The sequence below is a fragment of the Podarcis muralis genome, chromosome 5 (genome assembly GCF_964188315.1).
Source record: "Podarcis muralis chromosome 5, rPodMur119.hap1.1, whole genome shotgun sequence".
Taxonomy (NCBI): Eukaryota; Metazoa; Chordata; class Lepidosauria; order Squamata; family Lacertidae; genus Podarcis; species Podarcis muralis.
This window is the reverse complement of record NC_135659.1, coordinates 45,765,135-45,778,687: the sequence shown is the minus strand read 5'-3', so window position 1 is coordinate 45,778,687 and position 13,553 is coordinate 45,765,135. Positions and strand designations below refer to the sequence as shown.

The 13,553-nt window shown below is 41.4% G+C and overlaps 1 protein-coding gene across 1 annotated transcript in view; it reads right to left on the bottom strand.

Annotated features, from left to right (window-relative positions):
* SLC1A7 (solute carrier family 1 member 7) overlaps positions 1-13,553 on the bottom strand; it is a 40,333-nt gene that overhangs the window by 25,969 nt on the left and 811 nt on the right. Inside the window, exons 2-3 of the mRNA XM_028733452.2 lie at positions 12,499-12,578; positions 424-639 (exon numbers count right to left, since the gene is read on the bottom strand). Of these exons, the coding sequence (XP_028589285.1) occupies positions 424-639; positions 12,499-12,578 (296 nt within the window). The remainder of the gene's footprint in view (positions 1-423; positions 640-12,498; positions 12,579-13,553) is intronic.

Here is a 13,553-nt window from a genome sequence, read left to right as displayed (position 1 = left end):
AGAAGCAGGGCCACCAGCACAATGGACCACTTCTACTTTCTCCCCATAAGTTGCAGGAAGATAATAGCTTGCTATCTTCCTTCAGCTGTTAAGACAAATGGTGGCCACAAAGAAAGAAGGGACTTCCCATTCCAGGACATCCCATTTTCCGAGTTAAGCCCAATTCACACAGGCTAAAATCCTGTATGCAAAGCAGTTACACCTGTCATTGCCAGTCATGCAGGATGTAAAAATATGCCTTGCCCCGAGCATTTTAGAATTATATTTCCTGTATTTTCAGAAACTGGTGATTATTTTGATCTACCCTATGGAGAATTCACAGACTTCAAAATGTATCTTAAATTGCTATCAGTCTTCCCCACAAAGTTACAGGATGCGTAAGATTTTACCTTTCATAAAAGCAGTAAGAATGAATGTAGTTACCGAATTAAGTCCAGCAAGGCGTCTGCAGAGCTCATGATTGGCTTCCCACTTTCCTCCGTGTTCTCCTTCTGGGCTGCCCCACCAGGATGGATAATGGAGACCATAATGATTCCCACAATAACAGCCACGAAAGTGGTCCAAAGGTAGTACGTGACTGTTATGATGCCTAATCGACTAGATGTCTTCGCATCGAGGGCTGCTAGCCCAGACATTAAGCTGTTGAAAGAAGAGACAAGATACGTGTTACCCTGTCCACATGTTTTCTGAATGAGATCTATTGCTCTAGGCTGTGAGAAGAAATGGACATGGTAAAGATATATCTCAGATGCTAGTTAACTTAGACTGACAGTCCTGAAAGCAGATCAGGATTTGTACACAGTAAGTCATAAATGCAAAACTCATCCTTAAAAAAAAAAAAGAAAATAGGCTGCATCTTTTTAAAAAAAGTATTCTAATAACATAAATATTATTAGAAAAAATGCAATTATTAATTTATGTTGCTCCCCAGTTTTCTGCATTTTTCTTCTATTACAGATTGAGTAGTGGGGCTTGGGATGCTATTTCTTTTCAAATGTGGGCTGATACGAATACAGATGTACAGATGACTACAGCCCCTTCCCAACTCAAACATACATTGGCACATATCTAAAAGAAGCACCACCTTGTGCAATATGACCTAAATCACAGGTAAGTTTGAAATATTGCTATTTTTGCATCTCTCTAATTCCTATAATTTCTGTAAGCTATAAGACCTCAGATCAGGCCAACGCGATAATGTGATTGTGTACACAAACTCAGCCCAGAATTAATATTTTTCTGGGAACGCAGTGAGGCAACACCGTACAGGTTTACATGGAAGTAGGATAGGAAACTGGAATGTACACTTCCAGCACTTGGCTTTTAATCCATGTTCGCATAAAGTTGCCTGAAATGGATTTATATCCTGTGCTTTGTCATAAAAGACTACTGAATGATGCACCCTTTCTTAAACCATTTGGAGTCCTAATTTCTCTCTAGACAAGGTTTGAACACCTTTGCACAGGGTAAAGACACCCCTGCCCTGCCCACCAATACTGGTGTCTACACAAACAGAAACAAATCTGACACTAATGAAGCCATGCTGATGTGAACATCTGGGGTGGGCAGAGAGGGGGATATTAGAAACTTGCAAGGTGTGGGATATTGAAAGGAGCACCACTCAACCTTCCTTTTACAGGTATATGCAAAAATATGAATGGGTGGCAGGAAACAGCAGCATGATTTTGTAAGATATGTAACAAAGCTTCCAGGGCGGGGCTGTCTTCTAAAGATTTCAACATTATTTATTAACAATAACCAAACAAACTAGCAAACATTCTTAATTTATTCTAGACACCAACATTTCCCCAAACATGACAAATGTCATTTGATGAATTTGTCTAGACTAGAGGTCAGGCTGAAAGGCAGCTTAACCTTTATAACAAATTTGGTGAAAACATAGTGGTAGGATTAAGCCATCAGGTTCCACTCATCCAGTAAATTAATTAAGAAAATGCACTGCTTAACTGCTTGCCAATCTTTAATCCTGCAGGTTTTGTTTTCAGTTCGATGCATTGGGGGCAGGGGGCAGGGGGCGGGGGCGGGGACAGAGGGAACAGATTTTTAGCTGCATTGTATTGTATTTTCACCCTCTGCCCTAGAATTCCTCTCCTTTAATCCCCAGGTACTGGAGGGGAACTTGTGATTAATTCACAGTTATATTTTAACTGCTGTGTTCAAACGTGGTGAATGCTATTAGATGCAAGTTAAAGAGATACCTTCTTAAGAGATGGCATTTGTCAGTTTTTTTTTTAATGAAAATTGCAAATTGCTGTTTACTCAAATGCATTAAAAACATTAGCAGACGTATTGTTATTTTTTTTACATTTATTGGCATAAGTTTAAAAAGTGAAATAATAAAAGTCATCCAAATATATTAATAAGCCAAATGCATACAATATATACAAGACTAGATTGTATCTCTCAATTAAAGAGATAAAAGGAAGAGATAAAAAGCAAAAGGATCAAGGCCTTGGAAGCAAATTTGTTAGGTGGTCAGAGTGTTCCTGCAACATTATTTTTTTTTGAAGTCACTATAAACCCTTTCCAGGAAGTCTGTTTAAAATATTTAACTTCTGAGAACATCTGCATTATAATCCGGCCTGCCAGGCTACTCTGAAAGAAAGTAAATCACAATGAGGTTGTTTTGTGCCATAATGACATCAGTGAAAATAAGCAGAATGTCTATTCAGTGAAACTATGCAGTATACGTGAGTCCATCAATGCAGCTTTTTTTTTTCCAGTTTCACTGTGATCCCAGTAGCATTTCATGTCACTTATTTTCTCCCAATGCAACATCCACTTGCAAAGTCTTCCTGTTTCTGCATGAAGGTATTTGTTTTACCGTCAGATTGCCAGGATATGAACACCATGCAATCTAGAGTGACTTTACTACAATCACATGGTCATAATGCTGAAGTAATAAGGAGCTGTTAACTTACTCAACAAGTGGCTAATCCTGGAAACTGTAGTTTTTTTAAGGCAGCTGGGAATTGGAGCTCTTGGGGGATAAACTACAATTCCCAGGATTCTTTGGGGGCAGGGATGTGCTTTAAAGGTATGGCATGTACACAGTCTTACAAGAGGACAGGTTCTGCCCTAATGGAATAGGTAAAGGGTAAAGAGACCCCTGACCATTAATTCCAGTCGCAGCCGACTCTGGGGTTGCGGTGCTCATCTTGCTTTAATGGCTGAGGAGGCCGGCATTTGTCCGCAGACAGCTTCTGGGTCATGTGGCCAGCATGACTAAGCCTCTTCTGGCAAACCAGAGCAGCGCATGGAAATGCCGTTTACCTTCCGGCTGGAGTGGTACCTATTTATCTACTTGCACTTGTCGTGCTTTCGAACTGCTAGGTTGGAAGGAGCAGGGACCGAGCAATGGGAACTCACCCTGTTGCGGGGATTCGAACCACTGACCTTCTGATCGGCAAGCCCTAGGCTCTGTGGTTTAGACCACAGTGCAACCAAAAGACATAGCAGAGAGACAACAGAGGAAGCGGAGGGAAATGGAGACAGGGATTTCTTCTGTCTCTTTTTTAGCCCATGGCGGTACTACTGTTCTAGTCTCAGAAAAGGAAAAGAAAGACAGAAATAAATTTTCACATGATATCCCACCACCATGGGAACTCCAGAGATAGACTTTCTGATGAGTTAAATTTGGATATAATTCACCCCAAACACTAAAACAATTAAGAAAATGTAGAAAATGTTTCACTTTGACCTATCAGATTCATAAGAACTTAAGTAGAGCCCTGCTGGATCCAGCTAAAGGCCCCTCAAGTCTAGCATCCTCTCCTCGTTCTGGTCAACTAGATATTAATGGAAAGTCCAGAAACAGGACATGATCGCAACAACATTCTCCCCCCTTTTGATTCCCAGCAATTGGTATTCCAAGGCAAACTACCTCTGAAGTTACAACATAGCTATTATGGAAGAGAGTCATGGGTAGACTTATCCTCCACAATTTGCAAAGAACATTAAGGTAGAGGAAAATGATGACCAGTTCAGATATTAATCTAACAAAAGGTGCAGCATGACCTGCCACATCTCTCACATATTTACAGCAGCTTGGTTACAGATGATGCTTGATCACCAATCATGGTATGGTCTAGAGTTAGTGTCCATTCATATATTAGCTCCAAGGTGACAAATCCTAGAGGGGTCTAATAATGAGATTGCCCAGTCTTTGGAGCATGTTCATTAATAAGATCATCATCTGTAATAAGATTACTCTGTCACCAGATAATGTAGTGAGAAGAGTTAGAATTGTAAGGGGCAAGTCCACAAAAGTAATTAACTGTTTAGAAGCAGTTAATTAGGGGTGCCTCCTGAAAGGGTGGAGAGTCAAACTAAGGCTAAATGCTGCTAATCTAAATGCAGAATTCTGTAAATAAAGATGCATAACCCAGGAATAGCAAACCAAAATTTAAAAACAACGCAACGCAAGGTGGGGGGGGGGGAGGTATTTCTCTCTGTGGATGTATGCATGTACCGTATTTTTCACTCCATAAGACACACTTTTTCCCTCCTAAAAAGTAAGGGGAAATGTGTGCGTGTCTTATGGAGTGAATGCAGGGGGGAGGCAGGCAGGAAAAGCCCCCAAGAGCCGCACAAAAGCTCTGCGCGGCTCTTGCGGACTTTTCCTCAGGAGGGAGAAGGGACGCGGCCAGTCAGTCCCTTTATCCTCCTCGTAGAAAAGCCCGCAGGAGCCGCATGCTCCTTAAAGGGTGCGCGGCTCCTGTGGGCTTTTGTGGGAGGTGGGGGAATTGCCATAGCCACGCACAGCCTCTCCCGGCCGGAGAGGTTGCGTGCGGCTAAAGAGGAAGCCAGGACAGTGAGCGGGATCCCGCTGGCTTTGCTCTTTGGGGCTGGGGAGGGGGAACCCGGGCTTCCCCTGGCAGCCCTGAGAAGCTCTGGGGGAAGCTTTGATTTCCCCCTCTAAAAACTAGGTGCGCCTTATGGTCAGGTGTGCCTTATGGAGTGAAAAATACGCTATATACAGTATGGCCTAATAAAGACAGATGGCTTACAATGAATAACAAAGTAGTAAATCTACTTGCCAAAGATGACAATTAAGGCTACTGCATATACAGGCATCCTTGTTTTGTGTGGGGGTTATGTTCTGGACACCACCACCCTGCATGCGTCAGCAGTGCCCGTGTAAAACATTCTGCCCTGGCACACCCTTTTAGTGACCTTTTCAGGTCACTTTCGGGTTTGGCACCACATGCACAATCGCATGTCAATCAGACACGTGTATATCGGTCGTTGTCTGTAATGCATAGTGCTAAGACCACATTCACGTTATACATCTAAAATGCTATGGTATCACTTTTAACAGCCATAACTTCCCCCCAAAGAATTCTGAGAGCTGTCATTTGCTAAAGAGGGTTGAGAGTCCCCCTCACAGGGGTACAGTTCCCAGAATTCCCTGTGAAGAGGAATATATTACTGAACCATTCTGGGAATTGTAGCTGTGATGGGAATAGGTATCTCTAACAACTATCAGCACCCTGAACAAACCACAGGTCCCAGAAATCTCTGAGGGAAGCCATGACTGTTTAAAAGATACCATAGCGCTTTAAATGTATGGTGTGAATGTGGTCTTACAAGAGAGTTCATAGCAACACATATAGAAAAGGAAACGTGTGTTAAATTAAACTCAACTCTATTGTCACATATTCACACTTGGCTTCAAGTATCTGTTGACATGTGATGGAAAAAGAGCCCAATCTGCATATACATCAGCCTTAATAAAGGCATCTCCTGGCTATTCCTGGTCTACTGCTTTGACAATGACAGCTGGCAATACTTTCGAATTGGTGACAGAATGATAATGGACCATCTACTTGTCTGTTCCATTCAGCTAAAAGGTTGTTGGAACATGGCAGATATATCGTTACCTCCTGCTCTGGAAACCATTTTCAGGTGCTGACGTGAACACAGCCATCATTCTTGCTTTTCTCACATTATTTCTGAATGTGACAATAAAACTGGCCAAATGATTCACAAAGTTGAGCTCCTGCACTTTTAAGATTAAAGTGAGTTTATTTATAAATTGCAGTTGTTTTAATCCGCATGGCTCTCTGCTTAAATAACTGTCAGTCTCTTTCTGAATGGGGTTAGCCTCAAATGCCATAAACCCTGGGAAAGGGAAACATAAGGAGCTGACTGCAAAGCCCATTCATCTCATGCCTCTCTCTCTTGCTCTCTTCCTCCTCCATCAGAAGCCATCTGGATATTGCTTTGAAATAGATGGATTATGGATACAGTTGTCAAAGGGGATTAGTGTGATTAGAAAGGCATTAATCTTGTCAAGAAGTAATGGTCAAGTATTAACCACCAGCGCAGTCGCTAGAAGATGCTTGTTTGTTTTCATTCATTCACCTCCCGGTCATGTTCTCATTTCCTAATTGCTTGCTATGGAAAAGCCCTTCCTAAGTAAGAGGTTACTAGCGAGGTTCCCCTTTGTCAACAACATTAGTGATGATTAAATGTAGCATGATTATCATTGGCAGAACAGAAACACCAGCTTCCCTGGTTTGCTACTGCAAGGTCATTTTTTAAGGTCTCGGGGAGGGGAGAGAAGGATGTATTTCATCTCTGGATCATAACCAATTCATATAAAACAGGAGTGGGGAACATGAAGTTCTCTGGACTCCAGCTCCCATAAGCCAGCATGGCTAAGGGCTGATGTTCCCCCTCTGACAAACAGAAAGAGTTTGTAGGAAATGCCTTTATTTTTCTAAAGACACTTTATTCTCAGGCCAGTTCAAATATAAACATACCCGCAAAACATTTTACAAAATGTGGCAAGCCTGTATTATACTAGTACACATGTTAGCGGCTTTGGACACGGAGGAAAAAATGTTACTCTTCGCATATGGTTGAAGGAAGCAATCCAAGCTTATGTACAACAGAAATACAACTCCCCCTATTATGAGCATGTAATTTGCAAATCTGCAAATATGAAAAGCCCACAAGAGGTATGCTGGGACAGAACAAGTGCATATCAGAGGAACTTACGGTCTTCAAATAAAAACATCTTGAAAGTCCCAGGCCACAGAGAGGTTAGGCTGGCCTCAACTAGAGCCAGGGCTTTTTCGGCTGTGGCTCCGATCTGGTGGAACGCTCTGTCACAAGAGACTAGGGCCCTGCGGGACTTGACATCTTTCCGCAGGGCCTGCAAGACGGAGCTGTTCTGCCAGGCCTTTGGTCGGGTTTCAGTCTGACTCCCTCTCCCCTTTCATAAGAACTTGCATGAAAGTGGCCTCCCAATTTTTCTCACAGGCCCATATAAGTTCAGCACAAACAGTTGGGCCTGGTGAACATTTAAGGTCCCCAACCCTAATCTGCAGGTTGCCATCCGATTGGATTTTATTCTGATCCTGATCTGATTTGAGGATGTATTTTAATTGATTATCTGATTTTATGTTAATGTATTATACATTTGATGTTAGCCGCTCTGAGCCCGGCTTTGGCTGGGGAGGGCGGGATATAAATAAAATTTATTTTTATTTTTATTATTATTATATCAGTGCTGTAAAACATTACAGAAAGATGCTTAAGGTGGTGGAGTGTTTTCCTAACTAAACACACATTTTGCTTAACTTGGGGAATCTGAGCAGAAATACAGAGGATTATCACCATCACAGCATTATGGCCCATCTTGTAAAAGAAGATTGCTTTGAATTTAGCTATCTAGAATTAGAGAAGTAGAGACGTCACCTTGCCAACAAAGGTCCGTATAGTTAAAGCCATGGTTTTCCCAGTAGTGATGTATGGAAGTGAGAGCTGGACCATAAAGAAGGCTGATTGCCGAAGAATTGATGCTTTTGAATTATGGTGCTGGAGAAGACTCTTGAGAGTCCCATGGACTGCAAGAAGATCAAACGCATCCATTCTTAAGGAAATCAGCCCTGAGTGCTCACTGGAAGGACAGATCGTGAAGCTGAGGCTCCAGTACTTTGGCCACCTCATGAGAAGAGAAAGACTCCCTGGAGAAGACACTGATGCTGGGAAAGATGGAGGGCACAAGGAGAAGGGGGCGACAGAGGACGAGATGGTTGGATAGTGTTTTCGAGGTTACCAGCATGAGTTTGACCAAACTGCGGGAGGTAGTGGAGGACAGAGGTGCCTGGCGTGCTTGGTCCATGGGGTCACGAAGAGTCGGACACGACTAAACGACTAAACAACAACAACAACAACATCTAGAATTTGGATCAAGAAACAAAAAGCAAAATGTGGCTCTCCTCATTAGCATGTCTGTGAAGATTTCAGGCTTGTGTACTATACATATATATTAAGGATTTTATCAAAATTACAACTTCCTCTTATCCCTGGTGAGGTGTTGAAAGCTAAGGTGTGCTGGGAATGGAGAGACCTTCTTGGAGCAATGGACTGTGGCAGGGATGGCTAACTTCTGGTCTGGGGGCCTGACCCACAACCCCTCTCCCACAAATTTTCTGCCCCCTCCTTAAGACTCCACCAATTTTAAATGTTTTAAAAGTAATCTCACTGCTAGTATAAATCTCTCCACGCCTCCTTCACCCTAATGAAGATGCGCATCAGCTCTACCTCGTCAGCAGAAGATAGGAAGAAGGGGTTCTGTGCCTGCATGTCTTCTGCATGTGAAAGTGTAAGGTGTTAAACTCACTTCAGATCACACCCACAAACCCCAAGAAGGTTGGCTAAGGGTGACTCTGATCCTCAGCCTATAAAAGCTTAGCTACCAATGGACCAAGAGGAAGTAAGGTTTGCAGGATGGGACTCCTCTTACATTTAGATCTCTTCATTTACTTTGTATGTGAATAGAGTAGGTAAATTAATGATGGACCCATTACATACAGTTTGTAGTAGTGGGCTGCATGGTGGCCTCTGACCTCCTGATAGCTGAGTTGCTGTTGCTTACAAGGAGGGAGAGTGGAAGGGAACAAGGAGGCTGGCATAATACAAATGCACCATCAGGAGCACTCTGCTGGTGCATTTGCACCACACTAAACTCCCTGCCACCTTGCCCCTCCCCCTCTTCTTCCCGGTAAGCAGCAGTGACGGTGCTGTTGGGAGGTCAGGTGAGCACCACCAACACATCACACTGTCTGCTATTGCCAGTTTGGCTCCAAGTGTCTCCAATGCACAAATGTTCATTTGACCCATAACTTTATATGCAGGATTCTAACTTCCTTTATAAGTGTGTCCAAAATAATTCTAAGTGCTGTTTATTTAAAATATATAATAATAAAGATGATCATAAGTATTATTGCAGGACTGGGTAGAAGATTCATACAGTGGTACCTCGGGTTAAGTACTTAATTTGTTCCGGAGGTCCGTTCTTAACCTGAAACTGTTCTTAACCTGAAGCACCACTTTAGCTAATGGGGCCTCCCGCTGCTGCTGCGCTGCCGGAGCACGATTTCTGTTCTCATCCTGAAGCAAAGTTCTTAACGCGAGGTGCTATTTCTGGGTTAGCGGAGTCTGTAACCTGAAGCATCTGTAACCTAAAGCGTATGTAACCTGAGGTACCACTGTACTTCTTTCAGAGGTATGGTACACTGTGCAGGCTTATTTGCAAGTAAATCCCATTTATTACAGTGGATCCTACCCCCACATAAATATGCCTAGGGCTTCAGTCATTTTCTTCAAAACTACTACATTAAAATGCAGTTGTCCTGTTTAATCAGTTTTCTTTTAGGGACATGGGAAGCTGTCTTACATTGAATCAGACCATTGCTAGATGCAGGTCTGCATTTAGCAGCTGCTCTCCAGAGTTTCAGACGGGGGCATTCCCAGCCCTGCCTGCAGATGCTGGTGACTGAACCAGGGACCTTCTGCATGCAGAGCAGATGTCCAACCACTGAGCTGTGGCCCTGAAAATAGGCTATTAAATTACCAAATTGTAAATGCTGCCAATTGCATACAAGTTTTCAATGTATGCCTATTTGATAAACGTTATGAATGGAACTGCTATTAGTTCAAGAAACCTGTTTAAAAAACCCATTCTGAAGACACCAGTGCTAATCAGATGCTCATTACGAGGAAACTCATTCTAGCCATCAGGCTGTGTTTGACTGGATGCTTTCCTTGTCCTGCATTCACCTTCGGCAAAGAGCATCTTGCTCCCATGAGGTTTGAGCACATGGCAGACTATTGTCTGGGTGATGCTGACTAATCTGTTAGAAGTCTCCATCTCAGAGGAGATGGACAAAATTCTAAACTTGGCCAAGTGACATTATAACTGCAAGGAATTGTTAGATACAGATAAGGGTCTACAGAAATGCTCTTTGAAGGGTGAAAAGTATGGTATGTAGTATGGACAGTTTACATTTCATCAATGAAAATTAATGATAGCGGATGGTCTCCTGTTAGTTGAGGATCTCTCTTGAATATTCTGAATGAGACACTATCAGCGCTTAGGTGACATCCCCTCCAGCTAAGGTGAGAGGCAAAAAGGCCTTGGAGTGCCAGTCATCAGATGGAGTATCATACTTCGCATGGGCATAGCCAGGATTTTTGTTAGAGATAATAATAATAAACATCTGATGGGAGGGCGTTCCACAGGACAAGTGCCACCACCAAGAAGGCAAAACCTCAGTTTGCTATATATTTTTATTGATTTAGGTGGCAGCTGCCTCTCTTTGTCCCCCCCTTGGCTACACCCATGCATGGAAACATGCTGTGTATCTGTTATTGTTGCTGACATCTCTGTTTCAAATCTTCTGCTGAGTGTGTGCTGCACAAGTATGAAACCACTATCGTATTTGTTGATATGCAGTGGTAGTTTTCAGTAAGTGCATGCACAGGCAGGCATAGAACAATGAAATTTTGAAACTCCAATATGATGGTGACTTCAGTACTAATAGGCAGGAGTAGGAGTTAAGTTTTTTTTTTTTATAAATATTTTTTATTGCGTTTCTTTCCATAGGTTCACAAGTTCAAAAGCATACCAGAGTAAAAAACTAGAAACAAATTATAAAGATAAAATAAAATAAAAAAGAATGGATATGTGTCAAATCATCTTTCCATAATTTATCACTGTCAGTTGGACCTCCTCACATCTTCCAAGCCTTGCGTTCTTTGCAATAACAGTGTCAGCAATTTGTTAGGAGTAGGAGTTAAGTTTTTAACACGCTGCAGTGGCAGCGTGTTCAAAACTTAAGAACTTTGGACCCAAAGTTTGGAGCCATGAGAGGTGATGGACTCTCTTTCCTTAGAAGTTTTAAAGAAGAGTTTGGATGGCCATCTGTCATATATGATCTAGCTGGTGTTTCTGCATTGCAGGGGGGTTGGACTAGAATCAGTGGTTCTCAACCTGTGGGACCCCAGATGTTGTTGGACTACAACTCCTATCATCCCTGAGCTCTGGCCTTGCTAGCTAGGGGTGATGGGAGTTGTAGTTCAGCAACATCTGGGGACCCACAGGTTGAGAAAGGACTAGATGAAGGACTAGATGAAGTCCCTTCCAACTTGACAGTTCTATGATTCTATGAAAAGGACTAAAACATTCTGTACAAGACCTACTTTTTTTATGTTAGTATTCTGGAGAAGAAAGCGTGCCTTTGCAGGAAGCATCATAGAATAGGTGTGGTCTATTGTACAATTGCAATATCCACCTTAATAATAATTCATTTGTGTGGAAGGACAAAGTTTGTCGCATTTGCATTGTTATTGACAGAATTTGTTGTGACTTACATGACGTCAAGTACACCCAATATATTTCAGGATATCCTTAAATATAAGCCACACACCATAAAGCAATCAATCTTTGTCAACTACTAGGACACCATAAAAGTGATATATTATGGTTATATTATATCTATGTTATACAGCAACAGATGGGAGCTGGAACAATGTTGTTGGCCTTGTAATACATAGTGGCAAACATTATATAACATGTTTTCCTCTCAGTGTTATTACCTAAACAAGGGATTATTTAAAACAACAGCAAATTACATTTTCTATATAACAGTCTGTATTAGTTGACAATACTTGATTTAGCTTGCTAGGTGTGCATTGTATCCAAAACACATATAGGAAGGTGTTAACTATAATGCACTGCAAGCACAGGCAATGAAGCACTAACTACATTTTATGTGCAAATGCATTTATATAAGAGACCCCACCTAATATAAAACAGTCTTAGGAGAGGGAAGTGGTAGCGAGAAAGGAGACCCTGACTTTTCCTTGTCCCAAACCACTCCTCTTTCTCATTACTTCTCCCCTCCCCCCAACGTCTCAAACACATGTTTGCCTTGAGTTACAAATAATCTGATTTAGCTGTGAATTGCAACTATATTTTCTACATGTTTCTACAGTATTATCATACCCTGCTTGGTAATCCTGTGACATTTTCAGCTAAGACCATAACTTCTTGCTAAATCAATTGATCACAAATATACATGTGCCTTTAAGGGACAAGCAACTTGAAAGTTAATTTTGTTTCTTTAATTAAAGGAACAAAGTTGGGTAGATCATGCTACGGTTCGCTATCCACTAGCTTACCTTGAAACAACCAGTGGTAGAATCAACATTTTCAGCATTCTCATCAGTAACTCCCCAGGAAACTGGAAATAGCTTATTTCCTATAAAATAAGGAGGTGAATCAGTTATTTGAAGATATACACATGTATCTCTTTGTTGAACCACAGTTAAAATGTGCTGAACTCTTTACTGCTACTTTCATCTCATTTCATCGCATATCATTTCAAATGATGGAGAGACATGAAAATCAATAGGATGAGATAGCACTATGGCTTGGGGGAAAAATAACAAGGTTTCTTTCACAGTTAGATAATTCAAAATAATGAACCCAGTCTTTACTGTACTAACTTGAAAAGGTTTTCAAAAGCGATCAGATGGACGCCATGTGTTTAATATGACAATCTGAATACAGAAACGAATTTGGTCTTAAGCGCTGTTAGGAGAAATAACACTAAAGCTTCTGCCAATCAAAGACATCTGTCCATATCTCTACTAATATCACAATGACCTGAAGGATAGTTTACATTAATCAAACTTAATCCTGAAAATGAAGCGCAAAACAAGCTATAAATAAGGGTATACTTCTGGCATCAAACACTACACATGATTTTCTTTTGGCTTAATGTTTACTCTGTATGAATGACACCCCTTGGAATGAAATTCAGTTTTCAGTTACCAGTAACAAATAATTTATGTCTGGATATATAATACATTCAAAACAGCAACACAGCATTCCTATTATATGCCAAAAAAAACACACACACACAAAAAAACATTCAACAGCCTATTTCTCTCTGGCTTGTTCAATGTTTCCAGTTTATTCTGAATGGGCAAATCCGTGCTGTTAAACAGATGAATTCATCAGATTGCTCGAACAGCTGGAATGTATTTTTGAAATAATTGAATTTTGTGCCCTGATTCCAGAATAGTATTTTGGCTACAAACCAAACCAATGACCTTGAAGCGTTTCCCCTAAAACCTTATTGAAATTGTAGGGACTGCTCTGAGGTAAATGGCTAGCTGGTTTACATACTGTAAACCTGTTGCCACCAAGACAAAAGAACTTAGTTTTCATT